This window comes from Mucor mucedo (genome assembly GCF_025094135.1).
Source record: "Mucor mucedo strain NRRL 3635 chromosome Unknown EV154scaffold_13, whole genome shotgun sequence".
NCBI classification, from domain to species: domain Eukaryota; kingdom Fungi; phylum Mucoromycota; class Mucoromycetes; order Mucorales; family Mucoraceae; genus Mucor; species Mucor mucedo.
The window spans coordinates 239,539-261,516 of NW_026252297.1; the positions used below are offsets into that span (position 1 = coordinate 239,539).

The 21,978-nt window shown below is 36.0% G+C and overlaps 9 protein-coding genes across 9 annotated transcripts; 3 read left to right on the forward strand and 6 right to left on the reverse strand.

Moving 5' to 3' along the window:
* Positions 1-2,568: 2,568 nt before the first annotated feature.
* Positions 2,569-3,111, reverse strand: EV154DRAFT_477801 (uncharacterized protein; the record flags this gene model as incomplete). Its single annotated transcript, XM_051598137.1, has 2 exons — positions 2,569-2,888; positions 2,943-3,111. The coding sequence occupies 2 exons, from the start codon at positions 3,109-3,111 to the stop codon at positions 2,569-2,571; spliced, it is 489 nt and encodes a 162-aa protein (XP_051461440.1).
* A 2,007-nt stretch (positions 3,112-5,118) lies between these two features.
* EV154DRAFT_496740 (uncharacterized protein) lies at positions 5,119-6,868 on the forward strand. The gene has a single exon (XM_051600185.1). The coding sequence runs from the start codon at positions 5,149-5,151 to the stop codon at positions 6,841-6,843; it is 1,695 nt and encodes a 564-aa protein (XP_051461441.1). The 5' UTR covers positions 5,119-5,148; the 3' UTR covers positions 6,844-6,868.
* A 356-nt stretch (positions 6,869-7,224) lies between these two features.
* Positions 7,225-9,100, forward strand: EV154DRAFT_576017 (uncharacterized protein; the record flags this gene model as incomplete). Its single annotated transcript, XM_051606477.1, has 1 exon — positions 7,225-9,100. Exon 1 carries the CDS (start codon positions 7,229-7,231, stop codon positions 9,098-9,100), a length of 1,872 nt encoding a protein of 623 aa, XP_051461442.1. The 5' UTR covers positions 7,225-7,228.
* A 1,383-nt stretch (positions 9,101-10,483) lies between these two features.
* On the reverse strand, positions 10,484-11,940 carry EV154DRAFT_496743 (uncharacterized protein). Its single transcript, XM_051600186.1, has 2 exons — positions 11,817-11,940; positions 10,484-11,758 (listed from the first exon to the last, which is right to left on the reverse strand). Coding segments are annotated over exons 1-2 (1,155 nt in total). The 5' UTR covers positions 11,818-11,940; the 3' UTR covers positions 10,484-10,604.
* Positions 11,935-12,737, reverse strand: EV154DRAFT_496746 (uncharacterized protein). Its single transcript, XM_051600187.1, has 3 exons — positions 12,504-12,737; positions 12,314-12,444; positions 11,935-12,257 (listed from the first exon to the last, which is right to left on the reverse strand). Exons 1-3 carry the CDS (start codon positions 12,658-12,660, stop codon positions 12,039-12,041), a joined length of 507 nt encoding a protein of 168 aa, XP_051461444.1. The 5' UTR covers positions 12,661-12,737; the 3' UTR covers positions 11,935-12,038.
* Positions 12,738-13,025: 288 nt separating this feature from the next.
* On the forward strand, positions 13,026-13,545 carry EV154DRAFT_548605 (uncharacterized protein; the record flags this gene model as incomplete). Its single annotated transcript, XM_051604813.1, has 2 exons — positions 13,026-13,293; positions 13,347-13,545. Coding segments are annotated over 2 exons (465 nt in total), but the record flags the coding sequence as incomplete, so codon positions are not given.
* A 307-nt stretch (positions 13,546-13,852) lies between these two features.
* On the reverse strand, positions 13,853-15,329 carry EV154DRAFT_414080 (kinase-like domain-containing protein; the record flags this gene model as incomplete). The annotated part of the gene is made up of 3 exons (XM_051595591.1): positions 13,853-14,268; positions 14,329-14,581; positions 14,763-15,329. 3 exons carry the CDS (start codon positions 15,327-15,329, stop codon positions 13,853-13,855), a joined length of 1,236 nt encoding a protein of 411 aa, XP_051461446.1.
* Positions 15,330-15,710: 381 nt separating this feature from the next.
* EV154DRAFT_49865 (uncharacterized protein) lies at positions 15,711-16,997 on the reverse strand. The gene is made up of 4 exons (XM_051600380.1): positions 16,810-16,997; positions 16,437-16,746; positions 16,188-16,387; positions 15,711-16,137 (listed from the first exon to the last, which is right to left on the reverse strand). The coding sequence occupies exons 2-4, from the start codon at positions 16,607-16,609 to the stop codon at positions 15,806-15,808; spliced, it is 705 nt and encodes a 234-aa protein (XP_051461447.1). The 5' UTR covers positions 16,610-16,746; positions 16,810-16,997; the 3' UTR covers positions 15,711-15,805.
* Positions 16,998-17,000: 3 nt separating this feature from the next.
* On the reverse strand, positions 17,001-18,860 carry EV154DRAFT_496750 (uncharacterized protein). Its single transcript, XM_051600188.1, has 2 exons — positions 18,301-18,860; positions 17,001-18,248 (listed from the first exon to the last, which is right to left on the reverse strand). The coding sequence occupies exons 1-2, from the start codon at positions 18,422-18,424 to the stop codon at positions 17,131-17,133; spliced, it is 1,242 nt and encodes a 413-aa protein (XP_051461448.1). The 5' UTR covers positions 18,425-18,860; the 3' UTR covers positions 17,001-17,130.
* Between the last annotated feature and the right edge of the window lie 3,118 nt (positions 18,861-21,978).

A 21,978-nucleotide genomic window follows, 5' to 3' on the forward strand; every position in this document is an offset into this window, starting at 1 on the left:
GTACAAAAAAATTGTAAATATAACTCTTATCTAACTGAAATCCGTAGCGACAGATAAAGTTTATTCTTTTCGCTTACGTGCGAAATAATCCATTACCAACAAGTAAAAATACCACAAAAAAAAAAGCTTTGATTTCTTTACCCTGCTCGATATTTGAAACATAGAAATCTCAAATTTCGAGAGATACTCTGCTTTTCAATTTAATCAACTCCAGCGAGTTCTTTTATTCTGGGAATGTATTCTGCTAAATTTGTATTTTTTTTTATTCTTTTGGCCTTTTATTGTAACGAAATTTACATTTTGGTGAGGTGTGGAAAATCTTTAGCTGTTTATAGAGCTCTTAAATAATACAACTTGCTGTGTATATAGAATATATTTTGAGACAGGTAATTTGAATAAGCGTTTTTACACTGGGCTACCGATGTGGACATGATGTAACCAAAACTTAGCAAAGAATTGTACAAGTTAAACATTTTTTCTCCACGTTTTATTATTGACTTGTTAAAGCAAAATGAAATGCTGCCACGCTATTCAGATTTTATATTGTTTACGATTGTTCGACAATCTAATTTTCTGCTTTATGTTTAACGAGAGTAGCACTCTCTTCACGGCCTCGAAACGGGTTTCTTTTGCGGAGGAAAGGAGGCTTTATAGCTGAGATAGAAACGAATGGCTGAATGTGCTACATCCTTGTGGGAGGAACAACGACTTAACTGGAGCCTTGTTGTGAACTAGACGATACCATATATTACGCAATATGGGACCACAACTCTCTAAAATAAGTTGTAACCAACGCCACTGAAATACCCCTTATTAAATGTCAAAGATCCCGAGTCCTCCTTGTGATCGTGATGTTTGAAGAGTCTACAACTTGAGTTTTGGAAACTTCCAAAACATAAGAAATCGGTACCAACCATTGAATTTTGGCAATCTGGGCTTATTAGTTATAGGGATTAACAGAATAACGTGCCACATTGTCGATTGAAATAAGGAATTTAGGACGGTAGTTTGTCCACGAATTGACAGTGGCTGTTGTTTGAGGAAGTAGCTTGCGTGTTGAATCTTATTGATGTTAGCATCATTATTGCGTTGATTGATTGAAAAACAGAGTTGAAAATTTAGGTAAAGTAGTAGAGCTGTTGAACATTGGGAGTGCCATCTAGTAATGTCTTGCTTTAACAAGAAATGTTTAAAAGTCTCAAAGAGTTTACCATTGATTTCAAAAAGCTTCGGTTTTATCGTTGCCGTGCAAAAAAAAAAAAAAAAAAAAAAAAATCTCAATATGAAATGCGCAGCAGCAGAAGTCATGTTACACACGCGAGAAAAAGATATATTTTGCATGAATAAGCTTAAAATAATTTTAATTGGTCAAAAAAGTTTATAGTTTTCATCTTATATTTTTCATTTTCATTAATGTTTAAAAAACCAAGCCCGCTTGCGCCCCTACGTTCCTGGAAAAATGTTGACCACCCTTCCCACAAGATGGAAACCCGTCGAATAGGACGACCAGCACTTGATATCGATGGTTATACCGCGTACTCCGGAAAGATCAGCGAGAGCAACCCCAAAGACATCGAATGTAGGAAGACATTTTTTTGATGGAGAAAAAAAAAAGAAAAAAACTCGTCGAGTGGAAAAAATAGGCCCCTTTTATACCTTTTTTTTTGAGTGGGTCAAATTTATCAGTTACACATAAAAATTTTGGGACTTTCAAAAAAACAAGTGACTGCAGTTCTGGTATCATCTTGACATCATTGTTTGCAGTATAAATTGGCTGAACCTAAACAGTATCACTACAACACTATGATAATATGTGTGAGCAAAGAGAAGTAGATAGTAGAATGAAGAGAAAACTCACATACGAAGTAGAGAATCCATCTTTTTTTTTTTAAAAAAAACTCGGATTCTCAATAAGGCAAGTGGCGCGCCCGCGCGCACAGTCTACAGTTTGGAGCGCCTTCTGTATTAGGGTCTTTCATTCTACCACTTGGGCTTTACCTTTTCAACTAGGATGAGCCATAATTAAAAAAGTCTGCCTAAAACTTATTTAAAATTGTCAGTAAAGTAGTTATTTGAAGTTCCCAGCCAAGCCTTTCTTATTCATCACTCACGAAAAGCGACATAGTGTGTTAATTATAAAAAGCAGAGATTGTTAGAGTCAAGTAATCACAAGATCCCTTGTTAAAAATTTATGTATAGAGTAAATTACCCGTTCTAGTAAACTGTGAGTGCACTTTCAAAGTAACAGTCTTCAAAAAAAGAAAAAAAGAAAGGGTTTTAAAAGCACTAATCGTGCCCTTCATCTTCGAATCGCCTTCTTTGAACAATACGAGAGAGGATATTTTAACTCTCACTAGTCAATAAAAGCAACGTTATGAATTAAATATTTTGCAAAGGTTGAGGCTTTGCATGTATGATCATCCTCAAAGCCAGCCTTGTATAACAAATGAAGCTTGAATAAATGGCTGATGTACCTGAATGACTCACAGCGTATGTACCCGGTTATATCAGTTGTAACCTAGTCATTTTACCCTTCTTATTTAATTCTTGTTTAGATAAATCTGTAGGTTAACCGCATATTATAGCTCCCCCTTCCTTTAAAAAGTGTTCTATATCACTTCCTGTCGAACTCAATTGAGTTTGACCTTGTTTCGTGCTCAGAAAATCGGCAGCATTTGTCGTGAATTTATCAGCATTAGATCCGCTGAGCTTATGATTGAATTGTGGAAGAGTCTCTCCAAATATCAATGTAGACAGGCCGGAAACACAAATTGCTAAATCACTGAGTCGATCTGAGACCTGCGTCGATCTTGCTTGCGACAACAAAGGGCAAAGAGGATTTACGCAATAAAATGATCCGTTAACATTCTTTAAAAACTTTGAGCCATCTTTTTTTGTCATTATTTTACTTGGGTGAAGTAGCTAGTGGTAGCAAAACATACAGGTTTGGGAATTGTTGTGCTCGTTCATTACGCATACTGATAGAATAAAACGACTAGAGAAGGGATTAAACTCATAGATTGTCATATTTAGTACTTTGATGATTTTAACAGATAAACGCGCTTTTCCAATCATAATTTGCTTGTCGCCTACGTAGATATTAACCGCCATATAATGATTATGTGATCTGATAATTATTATACATGTATCAAAAGACTGTACATCTTATGAGTTGAATCAGGGATCTATAATAAGCTATCTAGTACAGGATCCGTCCAGGAACCATACCTATAATCTGTATATTGACCATTACATTGTTTGTTACAAATTCTGAGATCTCTGAATAAAAATTACAGAGACAACATATTTGCTTCCAAGCCCCTATCTATTTCCAAAGATACACTAGTGCATTCTTTCAGTCAAAATAGAACTGTATTTTCCGGTTTTTTTCGAGATGATGTTTCTGTATTGCATTTCTGATGATTTATCCCGCCAGCACATTACAAACACAGACACTACCTTGTTTGTTTTTCTTACAGGCGCAGTCGTTTAAATAAACAACCATTTTGGGACAACAATGCTTATCTGTACGCAATGTAAATATGTGAAATGCAGAATTTTCAAAGGAGCATGTTTGTAACTTTCTACTTTCTGAATCACCCAATTTTTACATAAAATAGTCCCGGTTCTTTAACTTTTCTTTTTCTTTTTAGTTTTGCCACAAACATATAACCACTAATTTACATTTATTTATCAATACAATATGCGCACTACTTTTACCTTGTTGGCTACTTTTACCCTCTTGTTAGTACTTGGTACTGAAGCCCACGTTGCTTTCGATAGCGAGAAGAGAGATGGTGGTATTTTGGGTTGCGACGATGGACTTTTGGGAAATCTTTTGGGTCAAGGTGGTATTTTGGGCTGTGATGATGGACTTATAGGAAATCTTTTGGGAGACAATTAATTGGTGCCGCTGGCTAGTGCTGTGCATAGATACACAATTATTTAATATTACTCAACAATAAATTAATCGTCTTTTTGCGTGGCAAAACCAATTCAAATTTAATTATGATAGTTTACTTTAGTTACCGTTTATCGGGGAAAATAATTTGTCCAAAATAACACACAATATATCACTATAGTGTTTTTATATTCCTGTTATCGTTACTGTGTCTTTACACAATGATTAAATGTATTGAAAACCCCTCAGATTTTGTCTTACATTCTCTTGTAGTTAGTGATAAAAATCATCTCTAGATTATCTATATTTTTACTATATTTTTACTATATATATATCATTCAGTAAATTCATGTACCTACACTATGCATATTTTATGGAGATAACACTGTTCTAAGGCCTTAACTTATTGTTGCAGCCAATAACAGTATAGTCCGGCTGGCTATTTGCTTTTTGATTTTAGTTCTACCATGGTGTCGAATTTTTCTTTTTAAGGCGTCAAAAATAAAGCCCCTTTAAAATAGAATCAAAAATGTTCTACCTAAATCTACAATCGTTGGTTGCATCAAACGTTGGAAGGAAATTAGTACTAGAATTGCAGAGACACGTAAAGGAAAACAGCCGAATTTGTCTTATAGAGACTAGCGTAAAATTGTACGCAGCTTTGGGGAAGACCCCTTCATGCCATTTGTAGCTAACAAAAGTAGTAATTTTGAAATAAAAACATATGTTCTTAAACTAAACATATCAAGCTTGAAGTTTTTTAAAATTTGACAAGATTACGAACCCTTATACCATAATGGCATATTCCATTTGAAAAACACTATCCAAAAAATTAATGAAAATAACGGTGACTAATTATACACCACGGTGATAGGAATACTTTTGAATGTAGGCTAGATCCATGGGATCTAAGGTAAATTGAGTGTCTGCTGCAGAATCAAATGAGCCAGAAACATCAGCCGATGCTGCGCATATCAATGAAAATTACTACGCAAACTTTGCTGCTAGAATGGGAAGTAATCGTAAAAAAACACATATATTTATAAGTACAACGAAAGTTATCTTATCAGTGACGACCTCTTACATCCAAAAAGATTTGCATTAAAATAAAGGGCCTTTAAAAAAGTAACAGAGCTTTTGATTGGTTGTAGTTTTTTTTTCTGCCTTTTTATTTAATAGCTGTCAAACTCATTGCAAGCCCCCTCCCCCTTTTTTAACTATTTTCCAGCAAAAAAAAAAAAGTTTTAATGAATAAGTCATTTTCAAGAATTCCTTCTGTACTTAAGCAATGCAGGGTCAGTCGTCTTTCACAAGCCAAGCAATCGCTTAGATCCAGCCATTTATTCGTTACACCTGCCTTAGTCGGCTGCCAACGTCTTGCAAAGTCATCCGTTGGATCATTCCAAGTTCAGTCCAAGTCATGGAATAGTACTGTCAGTGAAGTCGCTGCCAGTTTAGGTGATTGTCCCGGTTGTGGTGCTCCTTTCCAAAAAGTAGATTCAGCAAAGCCAGGTTTTTTGACCGATCGAAAGAAATCCAACAAGGACATGAAGAAGCAAGGCAAGACCATGAGTAATGAAGAGTACAAATCTGCCGTTGCTGATCTCGATCCCGAAACAAGAGCTCTTTTGGAGGGTGAGGAGATTGTCGAGGAGGATATTAAGGAAACACATCATCATGAAGAACGTAACGTCTGTCAACGTTGTTATGCACTCCAACATCATAATGCCACCACCACAGAATCAACACCAGCATTCTTAAGAGCTTCGCAACAATACGGTTCTTTGGAATTTTTAAAGACGAAGCAGGATCCCTTGATTGTCACTGTGTTTGATGTGACAGATTTACCTGCCTCTTTGGGTAACTTGCCTCAATTAATCGCAAAGAATCCCGGTGCTCGTATTTTATTAGCTGCTAACAAGATGGATATTCTACCCGCATCCGCTAGAAAGCATGAGCAACGTATACGTGATTGGATTGTTCAACATACAAAGAGCTTGGGATTACCAACAAACCAGATCCTCTCTGTTACATTGATCAGTGCTAAAAAGGGATGGGGTATTCCTACCTTGATGCGTAAGATTGACAGAGAGAGACGTCCCACTGATGATGTTTACTTGGTGGGTTGTACCAATGTAGGAAAATCTGCCCTTGTCAACCAATTCATGTCGCAAATTAGAGGTACATTGGACGCTGAAGGTCGTCGTCTCAAGTCCCAATTAAAGGCACAGTATAAAATCACAAGTTCAGCAATCCCTGGAACAACCATGGGTACTATCAAAGTACCTTTATATGCTTTGGGCATAGATTCAGCCGAGGAAGGTGAAAATAAAGACAATTGGGAAAAGCGTAAATATGCCACTCGTAATAGATATTTGATTGATACGCCCGGTGTTATCAATGACCAGCAATTAATCCATCAGCTTGGATATAATGATCAAAAGAAAGCAGTGGGACAAAAAGAAATGAACCCTGTCACATTCAAATTGGAGCCTGGAAAATCCTTATTATTAAAACCTTTAGTACGTATTGATCTTTTGGAATCCAGCGGCCCCGTCATGTTTACCATGTTCAGTCCCCTCGCACCTCATTTAACAAGAACAGAAAAATTACCAGCAGCACATGCTCTCGAGGACAAAACAAACAACTTGCGTCCTGTCAAGGATGAAAGTATTTTGAGAATGAGTTCTTTAGTACCCATGGATGAAGTGATCCGTGTCAATGGTATCCATCGCTCTCAAGCGTCTGTTGATTTCAGTTTTGCTGGTGTAGGCTGGGTTTCTTTAACTGGTGAATTTGATAATGCCAAATTCAGAGTTTGGTTACCTAAAGACGTAAAGGCTCACGAAGCATTCCAAATGCGTGATCCTCCTTTCTTGCCTTTCGAATACAAGGGCTCCATCAGAAAGTTCTTTGGTTCTGGTGAAAGAACTCGCAAGTAAATATCATTAGACTTTATATCCTCCTGTTAGAATAATAAAATATCAAAAAAGCAATTTTTATTTTTTCTTTTGTGAGAATTTATGCGTGGATGCCACGAATCATGCCTTTTTAAACGTTTCATGTAAATGGGTTTAGCAAATGATGGTTACTCTCAAAATACCAATATGAGAACGCTGGTCCGAAATTCATGCTCGTCAGAAGTCACAACAGCGTCCTGAATTATGAAACTTCCATAACTAATACGATCGTAGAATTTTTATCGATTCAGATGCACAAGGTTCACCAATGATTAAATGTGTACAAATAACGTGATCATGTGTTTGAATAGCTGATAACAAACATGAAAAAATAAAAAATTGGAACAATTACCTTTTCTTTCTCTAAATGTTTATACTAATATTGCCATCTGAAATACGCGAGGTTATCTTTAGTTCACTAGAAGTAAAAGATGTCCTACAGTGCCAATTAACGTGTAAATCCTGGAGTGGGCCCGCTACCCAAAGAATAATCTATAAAAACATTGATGGATTAATGAAGAGGAAAGACAATGTAAAACACTTTATTGAAACCATTAGCACTTCATCAAGTGGGTGCGGAGAATTTGTTAAATTTCTGGATGTGAGGGTATTATTCTCGAAAAAATATATCACAGCTGAAATGATGGAAACCATTGGTAAATTTTGCCCCAATGTGGAACGAATATCTGGATATGATACAGATGATCTGTTTTGTGCCTGTATCACGTATGGTCGTAATTTGGGTTACTGGAAACACATTCAACAATTACCTAGCGTTTCATATGTTTCTAATTTTACAGCTGAAGTCTATTACGATTCTATACTAGCCTGCGCCGGCTCTTTGCAGACCTTGGAGCTTAACTTGAGCAACCATTTTGTAGGAAATGAATTTTGCGTCATAAAGAATACCATTATAAACAACATACGCTTATTCTCCAGCCTTAAACACATTCAACTTAAAAAAATACGTGGAGAAATATCGAATTTGGATGATATCGTCTCCCACTGCTCAATATCCGTCGACTCTATATCTATTTCGCACTGCAACGATAGACAATCAGCAATATCAAGTATAAAAAACCTTGAAGTTCTTCCAAACAACAATATAAAACATCTCGAATTAGACTTTTGCAATTTAAATCAAAACTCGATACAGTACTTAATACAGAAGTTTTCTGGGATACAACAGCTTAATATATCATCTTCGTGGGATGGTTTCATAGAGCTAAACAGTACTTTCAAAAGGAATTTCTTTCGATATATGTCAAGCATTCCAAAATTCACATTATCGGGTGTAACAAATGTTGAAGGAGAAAAAATGTGCATGTCACTCATAACCTATGTATCCTCATCCCTAGCAAACGCAACAAGGAAACATAATACCATTAATGCAAGCATATCATATCATTACGACTGTTACTCTAGATTAGATAATCTTGTCTCAAACCTAAGCGTCGCTCAATCTAAAAAAACCTATTACGATGAACCTTCAATTATCGACATTAGTTTGAAGTTTTATAGTCACACGAGAAATTTAAACCGATCAAGAACAATTATGAACGAGTACCTTTGGAAGCAATGTGGATCAAAGTTATCCCGAATTAGTGTTTGTCCAAATATACAAGAATATGATGACGAATATCCAAAGAGACCAGTACATAGTTATATGATTGATAGAAATGAATTAGACATAATATTAGAGAACTGCACTTCCCTAATTGAACTCGAAATCGGGCGTACAAATATATCTTATTCCTCCTTACATAGCTCAGGCAAGCCTAATAAATCAATATCAACTCTCAAATTGAGTGGTTGTTGGTTTGCTCCGTCTATTCTTACTGGACTGTCGATCCGACTTCCTTCACTGGCACATCTGACAATTGCCAATTGTGTTTTTCTCAATACACCTCGTCGTGACAGACTGGCTCAAATCAACATGCCAAATACTTGTTTCCAATCCATCAATCTGGTATGGTCACACGATCATGCAGATATCTGGAAAAAGCATGATACGTTTCATGTCAAAGTTAGTTTCGGTTTCTCTACCATCAAAAGAGATATTTTTTTCTGTGGAGATCAGACCCAGATAAAAAAATCTACGGCCGTGAAATATAGGGTTGCTATACTGGAATGCATGCCGTTCGAGATAAATATCAATTGCAAGGATATTTCGAATTTTTCAATCAAGATCGAAAAACAAAGAAATATTTTTTATGATTTGAGAGATATCAACTTATAGTCAATAAAAAAATATTCAATCATAATAATGGTCTTTAAGTTCTACACTCTTTTAGAGCAAACAAGAGTAATGCAGTTATGGTTTACAACTGAAGTAACGGTGTGCTCAAGATGTCAAATTATCAAGATTTTATAGTTAGTAGTTTATAACACAGTTTTGACAATATTGAGCCTGCAGTAAAAACTGGGGAAGCTTTTGAAATCACCTTTTTCACTGACTATTCGAAGCATATAATTAGATCAAGTGCTTAGAGCTTGGAGTGCATTAGAAGAAAATTTAAGTACGATAAGCTTCGATCTATGTAGAATAAGTGGCATCATTTTGTGTGTTTAAACGTGTTGACACACATAACATCATAATCTTGTGAACATTATCATCATTTTACTTTGAAGTCTCTTATAAATGTAATGTAATTTTTGACACCATAGATATACTCTTTTCACAAAAGCTATATTGGAATAAGAATCTGCTATATTTTACGCGTTTCCACTACCATGATGGTACCATTGTAACACGTGCAAATAGTTATTATTTATCGTTCTTTCGAATTTCCATTTTAGTATAGCAAACTTATCTTATTCTGGAGTAGCCGTTCTTGAATTAGAGCTAATAACTTGAATGTTTTACAATCGAAAAGGCGCTATTGTATATTATACTTACAAAAAACCTAGGTATTTCATAATGATAAGAGGTAGGATACTATTATACACAAGGTTTTTCAGTACCTGTGGGCGCGGTTCCTTTTAAATACGGGTATACAATCATCAGTAAATAAAATGGCTTTCCAAAATAAAAACAAACAAACAAACTTGTTATTCTACTTGGTCTCTCACCATTATATGTTACAGCAAAAATATTCGTATTGTATTTATGATTGGCATGATTTAATGCATATTTTACTATAACTTGATTGACACCCGAATTAATGGTTTTAGATAAACTAAATGGGCATTAAAATTTCACCCTTACGCAAATAAAAATAGTGGTTGATCAAGAGAAAAGGTCCCCGTGAGCACCTGTATCACAATGTTATGCATAACTAAAGTCACACAAATAAAATACATACATAATACGCTTTCGTTATGTGAGTTCGTATCAGGACAATATCGAGTGATATTGTGCATAGCTACTACAATACCGGTGGTATCACGAAAGTCACGAAAGATACACTGCGTGCGAAGCATATATATATATATATGTATATACAATTTCAGATAATCCCTTTCTAATTCAAGCCACAATATAAGCCCTTATATTTTAAGCCATCAATAGGTATTAAAATGATGTATGCATGTTTACAGCACAATAACAAAAGACGAAACACTTAAAATTGCATAAAATAAAAGATGCATTTGTTTGTAAAAATTAAAAAAAAAAAAAAAAAAAAAAAAAAAAAAAAAAAAAAAAAAAAGAGCATTACCAAGGTATTAAAAACTCTAAAAAAGATCCAGGGTTTTATATAAGGTGAAATAAGATAAGTAAAAGGTATGAGGGGATCTAGCAGCTAAGGTTTGGTAGCTGTATTAGTTGTAGTTGTAGCAGGTAAAGGGGAGCATAAAACTCTGGCTTTTTCTAATATATCCACACGGGCACCATACATGATGAATGGTGGACAGACACAAAATTGTATAATCCCAGAGGTTTGTCCATCCTCATCTATCATACTCTTTGGATCCAGTAATTCAGAACCTTCTCCAACAGCGGCAGCAGCAATCTCTACTTCTTGTCCTCGCATTGCATATCCTATGTTTGAAGCGTGCTCGACCATGGTCCGTAACATGACTGAGTATTGCTTGTCGGTATCCTTTTCATTCAAATCGTGCTGTTCAATAAATGGGTATGATTTCAATAAGGATGTATACAAAGAAGTATACATTCTCTTGTTCAACTTTTGAATTTCCATTTGAATATCCGAGTTGGGTACATTACCGGACACAACTACTTTAGCGATTTCTTGTCTTAGTCTTGTGCAAAATGAGACCTCGTATTTGTCAAACCACATTTGGAGTTGGCTGTAAGGTTGAGATATCTTTAATCCAGTAAATGTATTGTAATTCATGTTTTGAACCAAAACATCCATCAAAAACTTCTCCGTCAACATAACGATACGCTTAACGGGTAAAGGAGTACCAAGCTTTAAAATTGGCTCGTTCAAATTTACCCAGAAAGAACTGATAGCCTTTGTTGCGGTGGGTGGGTCACAACGGTTACCTAATTCTACGGCAAGTGTCTTTATCATTAACTTTAAATCTTGCAATTTCTTATGGATTGTCTTTGCATCATCGCCTGTTGCTCTTCTGGAACGAATATGTTCATTATAGTTGTCTAAAAGTTGTTTTTGATCCTTTAGTCTGTTTGTCATACGGTCCTTTATAAGCCTTTCTTTTTCTGTAAGGTCAGCATTCATATGCTTGAGATGAAACAAATCCTCATCTAGACGACGCAACAATTCCTTCTTTTGCTTTAATTCTTTTAATAATTGGTCCATGTTGGGTACAAAGCTGCTTGTAGGTGTAGGAATCTCTGGAGAAGAAGGTGATAAACCAGAGGCTGGACTGGTTGGTGTTGGTGTTGGTTTTTCTTCCATAGGTTTACCTTCCTTGTTCTCGGTAATAGGTATAGCAGGTACTGAAGATGAAGTGTCTGTAGGTGAGGCCACTTCTTGTCATTTTAGTTTTTTTAAATGGGATGCTTATTTTTTTTTTTATAAACTTACTTTTCTTTTTAATAAGGGAATAAAAAGGATAAAAATAAGGCTACTTTTGAAAATGAAATAAAAATAGAGCCAAAAAGTGGCTTTGCTCCGATAATTATAATGAAAACGATCAATGTAATACAATATGAATCTCTCTTTTATTAACACTATGCCATTTTTACATGTTTCTTTATACCATTTTATCACACTTGCAATAAAATAACTTGCAATCCCGCTAATTGCCTAATTTGACTGTTGTCGATCTTTTTCCATCAATACACTGGTTGGATCAGATAAGCGCTGGTGTTCTTCACCTACACCAACATTCAAAGCAGCTGTTTCAGCTTTCGCTGCACCCTGCCTTGCTCTTTCGTATAGAAACCTTCTCAAAATCCGGGCATTTTTACTGTGTGCTCTGTACAACATATCCAATAAGATACCTAAAATGGGAATCAAGCCAAGCTAATAATAATGTCAGTGGAACCAAAGATAGGCCGGTTTCGTAAATTATGCTTTACCAAAAAATCCACACTGACGTGATATAACATTCGACGCTTTATCGACCTTGGTAAATCACACTGACAAGCTAAACGGTAAAGCGATAGGGCAAACAGCATCGATATAACTTTACCAAAGATTGGAATAAACTCTACATCACATTTTTTTTTAATTAATATATAATTGAATCAAAATCCGCGTTTTATTTACCTAATAATATATCATATCCTACCCAGCAACAACAAACTTTAATCATTTCGTCAAACTTCTTCATTTTACGGGTATATTTATCAAGGACTTTAGCATCTCGCTCGGATAATTGCACTTCTGGCTCAATAACTTTCTTTTTCCATAATATATTGCTCATTGTCGATCAAAAATATAAGAAGAAGAAAGAAGAGAGAAGAGGAGGAAAAAAGCGTACTTTGTCTATTTAGGCAACACCAAAAAATTATCCTGACGTCAACACTAAATATAGTCACACATAAATGATTCGTAGTAGCAGAAGGGGTATCCCAATTGAGTCCAGTCCGTACAAAGAGAGATTGAGGAAGGAATTTCAATGAATTTATCCAAATCAAGTTGGGTCCAACTCTCTTTAAATCCATTTTGGGCGGCCTGCTTTATTATACATGTAAAAATATCAACAATGTATGTATAAATTAAGTGTTGTATTCTCCCCTTTTATTTATATTTCTCTTTTTCTTTTTTTTTCTTTTCTTCCCTCTGATTATGGGCACTAATACATTAACATTTAAGTCGATTTTGATCCATGCGGCACTTGAAGGCTGTACAAGAGATATTTTGCTTACGTCTACAATGACTTTGTATCAGTTACACAAGTTTATTCTGATTGCATTCGGTTTAAATGAATCAGGTGTAGAATATCATAATTTTAATCTTATCAAACAGCTGGATCCTGTAGAAACATCTTATGAAATCATAGATGACCAAGAAGTCGACGGATTCATTACACCTGTAGCACCTGGTGTTTATATTGGTAAGACAAAAATAAAGATCTTCCATATTTACAGATCTAATGACAAACAATAGAACATACACATCCACATGAACCATTGCCATTGTTCTCTATTTACTATAAAGCCTTGCACGATGAAATGTCCTTTAGAATGATCCGAGATGAAAGATATTGCACATTAAACACCATTCCAAGTCGAGAATTACATTACGAATTCCAATATCATGCAAATCATTATTCAATCCATCTGAATTTACAGTCAGTCAATTTACCCATTCATTTTTTAAATCAGCTTGATTTAAACCCAAAAATCATTTATAAAAATGGTGATTTCTTAAACAACCACCAAAAAAATTCTAATTACCACTTTTTACCATTGCCACCAGCAAACCTGAAAGACGAATCTTGGGTAAAAAAAGCTTGTCACATTGGTATACAAAGATTAATACAAGAAAGAAAGAAGTTTTTATTACACCAGCGGTGCGAATGGATTGAACCAACTGGTGAGAAATGCGTGTATTGTACATTATGTAAAATACCCTAACGAAAATTACTATTTAATTAATAAATAAAATCATTATTACTGAAACCATAATAGTGCATCTAACTGATCTAAACGAATCCTTTTATCTGGTTCTCGAACCAATATACGTTGTACAACTTCTTTTGCTTCTTCGCTTATTTTGTCTGTATGAGGCCAATTTACTTTTGCGAGAACAATACGATGATATAGATGCGATACTCTTTCTCCTCTTCTTGAACTATAGCTAAATGGTAGATATCCCACGAGTAGGGCATATAAGATAATACCAATGGACCATGTATCTGTTAATCTTCCATCATAACCTATACTCTGTATAATTTCTGGTGATGTGTATTCTTCACTGCCACAGCGTGTAGTTAAGATTGGTTGCTTTGGATCAAATACTCGTGCTAAACCAAAGTCTGTAAGCTTTAAATGCAGTTCACCTCGGTTATCATAGTAAACAAGGATATCTACAAAGGAAAGATAAAATCAACCTGTGATTTTTACGAAATTTTTGCCGTTAATCTTACTCTCAAGCTTGAGATCTCGATGTACAATGTTATGATTGTGCAGCCAGGATACTACCTGAACCAATTCTAATGTAAGACGTTTTATTAGTTGTTCGTCAATACTGGCTTTTGTGGCTTCCTCGTGTATGTCTGAATGCATATGCTGTACAAAATCAAACAATTCCTCGCCCTGAACGTATTCTAAAACTATGCATAAATGTTGTTCTGTTTCCATGGTGGCTTCTAATTGAACAATACGATCATGATCCAAGAACTAGGGAGGAGATTTATCAGCTAGACCAATAATAGAAGGAGGGATTGTAATAAGGTACCTTTAATATACCAACTTCTCTTTCGATAATTGATTTTAGTCGTTTATTTTCTTTGATCCGCTCTTTTTGAATTGTCTTGACGGCGAACTGACCACCCTGTTCCAAGTTATCAGCTAAATAAACTTTTGAAAAGGCACCTTCGCCTAATGAATGAATAATGCGATATTTCCAAACATATTTTCCAATTAGATTATCTTCAACCGGTGGGGCCATGAGGAACTTATATTCCAAATTCTCATCGTCGTCACCCAGCATGGGAGCCTCTGATAAAAGTGGTATAATATTGGTTTTATTGGTTGAATAATTGGGTGAAAGTGAAATAACTGGAATTGCCGAACCATCCTGAGGCGTCAATAACCGTTGCGTCGGTGCAGGAAACGGAATTATAGTTTTTTCCTCGATTTTTTCAGGTGCCACGACCGATGACTTTCTATTGGCTAAAACAAGACATCGAATACGATCTGTAAATGTTGGATATGAGTCGTGGTGTTCAATTGGGATATGTTCTTGATTGTACGTCTTTAACTGGATCATTGGTGGTGGTGGTGGTCTTATTGAGTACGTTGTCGTTGGAATATTAAAGAAGGCGTTGTTCTTAGATTGAATCTCTGGTAAAGACTCTGGTATGGACAATCTGACTGATGGCTGTGATAATATCGGTATATTACCATTACTGGGTGATATTGTCATTTTAAAAATGAAAGAGAAATGAAAGAGATAATAATTGAAATAAACCAAAATCCCGACTAAAAATATGATCGCCTCAAGCACATAGAAAAGATATATTTCCGGACCTCATTTAAGTACAAGACTTGAACAGGTAGTTTATTTAACAATTATATACCTTCTTTTTTTTTCGTTTGTGGGAACTTGTATTATATTGCATGTTTATATGTACAAAAATATTATATACAAACAAATAAAATCATCTAGTTGCATTTATCTGATCCATTTGAAATTCGTTTCCGTGACGTGATGACGACTCTTCCTCTTCATCTTCACTAAATTCATCATACTCTTTTCCTCGGAAGTCCTGTTTACATAAAGGACATTTCTTATTTAAACGAAACCAGTCTGTCACACAAGACCTGTGGTAATGATGACCACACCTGATGTAAAAAATAGGAGCATGAATAAAGCATACTACTTCTAAACGTGGGAATCACTTACCATAATTTACAAACCAAGTCGTTATCTTCGTATTCTGATAGACATATACAACACATGGCATCTTCTGATGGTGTTATACGCATTTCTTCGCAACTTCCGCCTTCCAATTCACTTACATCGTGGTGACGGTATCCTTTCAATAATTTAGCAAAAAAACCATTCGATTTTCTTGATGTGACTACATCTTCGTTTTGATGTTGCTGTTGTTGCTCTCCTGTTTGTGACACTGTTGCTCGATAGCGAAAAACGGGAATTTTACTGATCTCGTCAGCTCTTGCACCTTGATTCATGCCACTTATTTCAGTCATATTTAAAGCACGCATCACCGCTAGACTTGATGTTAGGGATTATTTTTATATGCTGTGATTCTTTACTTACTCAGTACACATGGTAAGCACAATATTGCGGAAGTACAAAGTATCAATGGCAAAATGAGAATGAAGTAACCCATCAAAATAAAGGCCAAGGTCGTATAGTATAATTGCGGTGCCTCAATTGCACAATTATTCGAAGTAAATAATAAATAGTTGCCCACGATGAACCAGAGTATGGCAAATAAATCTATGATAGACCGTAACCTATATGAAATGAATAGGTATTGTAATATATACGCAAATGAATAGTTACTTTTCTCCCGAAGCAGTGACCCAGCTAGACTGAGGCTGTACAATAGTTGAATGAATTGAGGCGCTAGATGATTCAAGATTGGCTGCTACGCCGGATTGTCTCCTTCTGGCTCTTCTTAAACGCACTTGTTCTTCCCTTATTCTGTCCCTCTCTCGCTGTCTTGAAATCATCATACGTCTTTGCTCACGCTGGAAATGCCCCCCGATAGAGAACGGACATGATACTATAACACGGACAAGATAAACAATAACAAACGTACGCAACGGCTGATCACAGGATTCACCTGCAGAGGTAATCAAAATAGTGATAGCTGTGACGACCTAAATAAATTATAAGCTCTATGAAAATAACACTTTCAGAGAATGACTTTTACCTGAGCTAACACTAGCACTATATAACAAGTAATGACCAATTTGCTAAAGATTGAAATGCGCTTCCAAGAGTGATATAAAAATTTTAACCAGTGCACTCGAACAATCCTTGTCGAACTAATTGAAGAGTTGTCGGCATTGCTTCTGCTTGGTCCTGTTGTTGAATTCTCCATTAGGTTGTATGGCAAAAATGTGGAAAAGAAAAAATGTATGCTTTGTACAACCGGTGGAGGCCAAATATGGACATGGTTTTCTGAAACCAAATAAATGACATCAAGTTTATTAAATAATGTGTAAATGAAATAGAGGAATGGTGACTTATTTTACATGTAGGTGAATGCGGTCCACGCTAATACACCTGTAACAACAATATCCACCATTTGCGCAACAATATATAAAGTAATTAATTTGCCCAAATGATGAATATTTTGCTTCATATCGTTTAAATGCAATCCCATGCCTATACTGACAAAAGATAAGGTTGAAAACCACTCGGACACGTAGAAACAGAATGAATTAACTAATTGTCTCACTTCAACATCTTCGTCAATGGTCGTATTAAATAAGACTGCGGTAATAATGAAGCCAATAACAAACTTGGGAAATCTCTTCCATAAGAGTATGTAGGCTTTTTCTTGGGGTTTGGAAGGGGCATGAATATTACGAGGATGTTTGACAGATGGCGTATTACTATCTTCCATCCCGTTGGTTGTATAGTCTTCGTCTTGTACAATAGCATCATCCAAGTTTTCATTGTCACGGAGTAACTCTTCTTCACGTTTATACGCTGCTTGTAATTCATATCGAGACCAGCCCCAAGCCATTAACACTGAAAGAGGTCCAATTAAGACATTTTGCATCATTTTCACAACAGCAGAGGTGTTAATTGCATCATGGTCACCATAGATGCTAGCAGCAGCAATAACAGCACCAGTAGAATCAACACACCCGCCAAACCATGCACCACTCACTGTCGGAGAAAAGCTTAAGCTTTTAGCAACGTAAGGGAGCGCAATGATACTAGGAATGGTAAAAATGGAAATGATAGCAATAGGCATTTCAGTTTTGTGAGGTACACCCATACTAGCGCCTAATGCAATAGCCGCGGAGGACCCGCAAATAAAGGTCGCACCAGACATGATAATGGCAGTCTGAGTATCAATTTTGAGAACCTTCCAACCGAAATATGCGACAACAAGGAATAAGGTAGGTGTATCGATCCAGGAAACAAATAATGCACGGGGAGCGAGGGGTCTTAAAACACTGATATCAATGCAGAGCAATACCAAACTTATAGCAATATACAATTCTGTTTGCTGTGCAATTTTAAGCCATGGTGGTATGATTGTGTTTTTGGTGCAAAAGGATAACACGTTACGAAGAAAACAGCCTAGGATAATTGCCCAAATAGAATCACCGATACTTCCCTTATGAAGAATCACTGGAAGAAAAATTAATAAAAAAGTGATAAATTATATGTGACTCATTATTACCGTTACTTGCAAGCATTTTGCTTATCAGAGCAATAAAAAAGACAACCGAATAACCAAGAGGGAATTTTCTCCAATTTGGTGAGTTTGTGGCAGCCATAGCCAGCCAGAGCAACAAACCCATCATTACACAAATGACAAGTAACCCATAATTACCCACTGTTGCAAAAGTAGAAAATGGATTTTTTTCCCAGGGTATAAATTCTGGTGAGGGTATATTGTGTTTGACGGCTGATGCTATGCAGCCGAAAAAAATTAATCCAATCCAGCATGACCACCACTCTTCTGAATTCCACCAAAGCAACCACGATTTTTTGAAATTAAACGTTTTCTTTTTAGCAGCTGGTGTTTCTGTTGTGGGTGTTGTTGTCGATACAATTGAAGTGACTTCTTCAGGACTCTCAATTCTGGCTCCATTTTCTTTTCTTAAATTTGGAATTGGCTTCAGTTCGATGTTCGATCCTGCCACTATTGCCGGCTTCTTAACCATTATTAATGTGTGTAGTAAAAAAGAGTAAAGTTTTACAAAAAGATACTTTTTTTTGGCGCCTTCTTAATATCCCTTTTTTTTTTTTTTTTTTTGTGACTTTGTTGTAACCAGATCCAATAAAGTAATAATGTCTTTGTAAAAACCATGGATAATAGGTTTCATGAGGACCTGGATTCGGAAGGCCGGTCAAAATTAATCGCAATGTTTATAGATTAAGACCAAATTATTTTACGCAGATTATCAGCGAGGCTTGACCATGTTTTCAGTAAAATCAGAGGAGTTTAGAATACAGCATTCGGAACAATGGTTGCCATGGCGAATATGACGACTTATCGTTCACCATTTTATTTTTCCCAGGATCATTGAAGCCACGGTGTATCAAGTTTCACAAAGATGTAAGGTTCCTGTTACGCCAAGACCTGCATCAACCTACCTGGGATCATGTGAGAATTTTATCTTGGTGTAAACTAACAGCCTGATCTACTAGATAAGACGATTTGAATCCCCAAACAATAGGTAATGTGTATCAAAATGGAATACGTAATAAGTAGGGTCCCCCCTTTCTTTTCCAAGCAATACATTTCAAAAGGTCCGTTCTGAACAAATTAAAACCTATTAATAACTTGCTGCAAATAGGCAAAACCTTACACAATCTCCACTGCGTAATTTGAAGGCCCGTTTTAACTCATATTTTATAGGCCTATTTTGTGGAAATACAACCAAGTTTTTCGTAACCCAGTGGCATTGAATTCTACCATATGTTCACCCAATTTTTAGCTGTGGTGCATGCCCGTATATGATTGCAAACGAAAAGCATGTATTTGCTACCTGCCTCCAAAGATGGTCCGTATGGGCCTTCATAATACTATTATTTTCAACTAGTTCCAAAACTGAACAACACTTCACCATTATCCAAAGCATCCTCCAGCTCATATTTCAAAGCCTAAGCAACGCTATACTCCATTGTAACCTCATAAAACTGCTTGTATTAATAATATTTGCATCCAGTCTCTTCCATAAACCAAATAAAGCATTGGCACAGTATTCCCCAAAAAAAATATTTCTATTCGCTCAGTATTCACAATTACATGCCTGTAGAACACACTTCCGTACATGCACCCAAGTCGAGAACCTACTTCCGAATGTTCGAAGTTTATGTTAAAGGAGAGAATAATGAGATTTTAATAGATCTCGGTCATTCTACCAGTAGACCAATTAACGCGTAAAAAAAGAGGCACACGAATACAGGGCACTTACTCATTTCGCAACGAAATCAATGCTGCTCGATATTATAACTTTCTCATGCCATATTCGCACTTTTTATATTCGTTTTAATACAATAAATAGGGCTGACGGTCATCTTGAACTTCGGGCTCGTAATCTTAACTATTTTCAACGATACAGTTTTAATTTTTAAGTTAGTTTAAAGTTCACTCTTCACAATGAGCATTCTTCGTCGTTAATTTGGTGAAGCGACACCCTCATCTTCCTCATGGGTACGCTTCACATCAGCCATAGTGGACAAAACCCCTTGTATTACCATTGAGGAACTTTGTTCCTCTTTTGAAGGATTTAGTATTTCCCTAAGTGGATTGAGAAAGCATATGGTGGAAAAGATCCGACTTTCATTAAAAGACCCACATGTCTAGACGATGGAAAGAGATGCGAAGAGAACATTGAATCTTCATTTTAACGTTATAAGTACTTGGAAAGCAGCTGGGGTGGACTTCCAAACTAATTGCGTATTTATGAATGAGGCCGGTTTTAACGCGCACCAGATCAGAAGTAAAACCTGGTCCGTCAAGGGAGCACCTGCCAGTGTTTCTGTTCCAACTCAAAAGGGCGTTAACTTGAGCATTATTGGGTGTATATCGCCTTTTAGAACCATCAATTTTTTTAAGGTAGAGCCTTTGAAGCCAGCTGATGTAGCTAAGATTGAAAAAGAGTTTTCTTTACCATCCAGCAAAAAAGAAAGCCTAAAACCAATGACATAATAAAATAATAGCCAAAAAAAAGGTACGACTGCGTACCATGTCGTAACATTTGTTCGAAATGTCATGGATGTCCTAGACAGACATAAAAAGCATGGATTTTGTATCCTCATGGACAGTTGTAGAATTCATCATTCTCATTATATCGTTGATGAAATCGAAAGTAGAGACTATAAGCCTTTATTTATGCCTCCGTATTCACCATTTTTGAATCCGCACATCAAAAGAAATCCGCTTTCCACCCTGGACACCTTAACCCCAAGAATCAAGGCAGCCTGTGAGACTATTACAGCGGAATATTGTAATGGCTGGATGCGACACTCTGAAACGTACCGGGATAAATGCCTTAATAAAGAATTAAAACTACGTTCACTGTTTAAGCAGCTTAAGTTAATTGAATAAACTGTTATTTTTTGATGCGATACTTAGGGTTTTCATTTGACTTATTCCCACCTTTTTGTACAGAATCAAATGAAGAATGCAAATATTACCCCCTATAAACAACAAGAGAATGCCCTGATACAATAGCCATTCTTATTTTAGGTATCTCATTAAAGTGCACCAAACACATGGGCTTTTATTTTATTTATTTTTACTAATGAGCAGCACCAAGATCTGATTTTCTTGGATCGTTGACTGCATCCAATGGTCCATTGGCATGGAGTATAACTGGTTGTACTGCCGAGAAAACTGTGGTTTTGATATCCATATCAACCACATATATCAATTTATTAGTAAATCTCCCTTTCTCTCTTTATGTAAATTACTTGGTGGTCACGGTTAGCGAGATCTGCTAATATAAGAGGATTGAATCCAATTATTCTGCGCCTAGTTCATTTGGCATCAATTGGTGGCGAAGACGAGATATTCCAACCGCTTGAAATAATTCTTCTTTAAAATCAAGCGTATTGATTATTTCCGAAATTTTTATAAAAGTTAATTGACTTTCATATCTCTCCCAGTTTCAGTTATAAACCTTACATTCATTGAGCCTGATACAATATAAAAACCACCTGAGCTTATAACAACCATTTTTATTTGTCATTGTGTATTTTCAATGATTGTCGGTGTGGTAGAAGACAATAGTCTTTTACCGGGTACAATGAAATTGTTTTTAGTGAATGAATAGCTTTATGATGTGTGGATGCAGCTAAAGAAAAAAGAACTCATGTCTACCTAATTCGCATATAATTTACACAC

Coding starts and splice junctions, on each gene's coding strand:
- EV154DRAFT_496740 (XM_051600185.1), top strand. CDS start 5,149: ATGAATAAGTCATTTTCAAGAATTCCTTCTGTACTTAAGCAATGCAGG.
- EV154DRAFT_496746 (XM_051600187.1), bottom strand. CDS start 12,660: ATGAGCAATATATTATGGAAAAAGAAAGTTATTGAGCCAGAAGTGCAA. Junction 12,445..12,503: donor AGGATATGATATATTATTAG/GTAAATAAAACG, acceptor AATGTGATGTAG/AGTTTATTCCAATCTTTGGT. Junction 12,258..12,313: donor ACGTCAGTGTGGATTTTTTG/GTAAAGCATAAT, acceptor CATTATTATTAG/CTTGGCTTGATTCCCATTTT.
- EV154DRAFT_49865 (XM_051600380.1), bottom strand. CDS start 16,609: ATGATGATTTCAAGACAGCGAGAGAGGGACAGAATAAGGGAAGAACAA. Junction 16,388..16,436: donor GTCACTGCTTCGGGAGAAAA/GTAACTATTCAT, acceptor CATTTCATATAG/GTTACGGTCTATCATAGATT. Junction 16,138..16,187: donor GTGCTTACCATGTGTACTGA/GTAAGTAAAGAA, acceptor CATCAAGTCTAG/CGGTGATGCGTGCTTTAAAT.
- EV154DRAFT_496750 (XM_051600188.1), bottom strand. CDS start 18,424: ATGATGGGTTTGTTGCTCTGGCTGGCTATGGCTGCCACAAACTCACCA. Junction 18,249..18,300: donor CAAAATGCTTGCAAGTAACG/GTAATAATGAGT, acceptor TTTTTCTTCCAG/TGATTCTTCATAAGGGAAGT.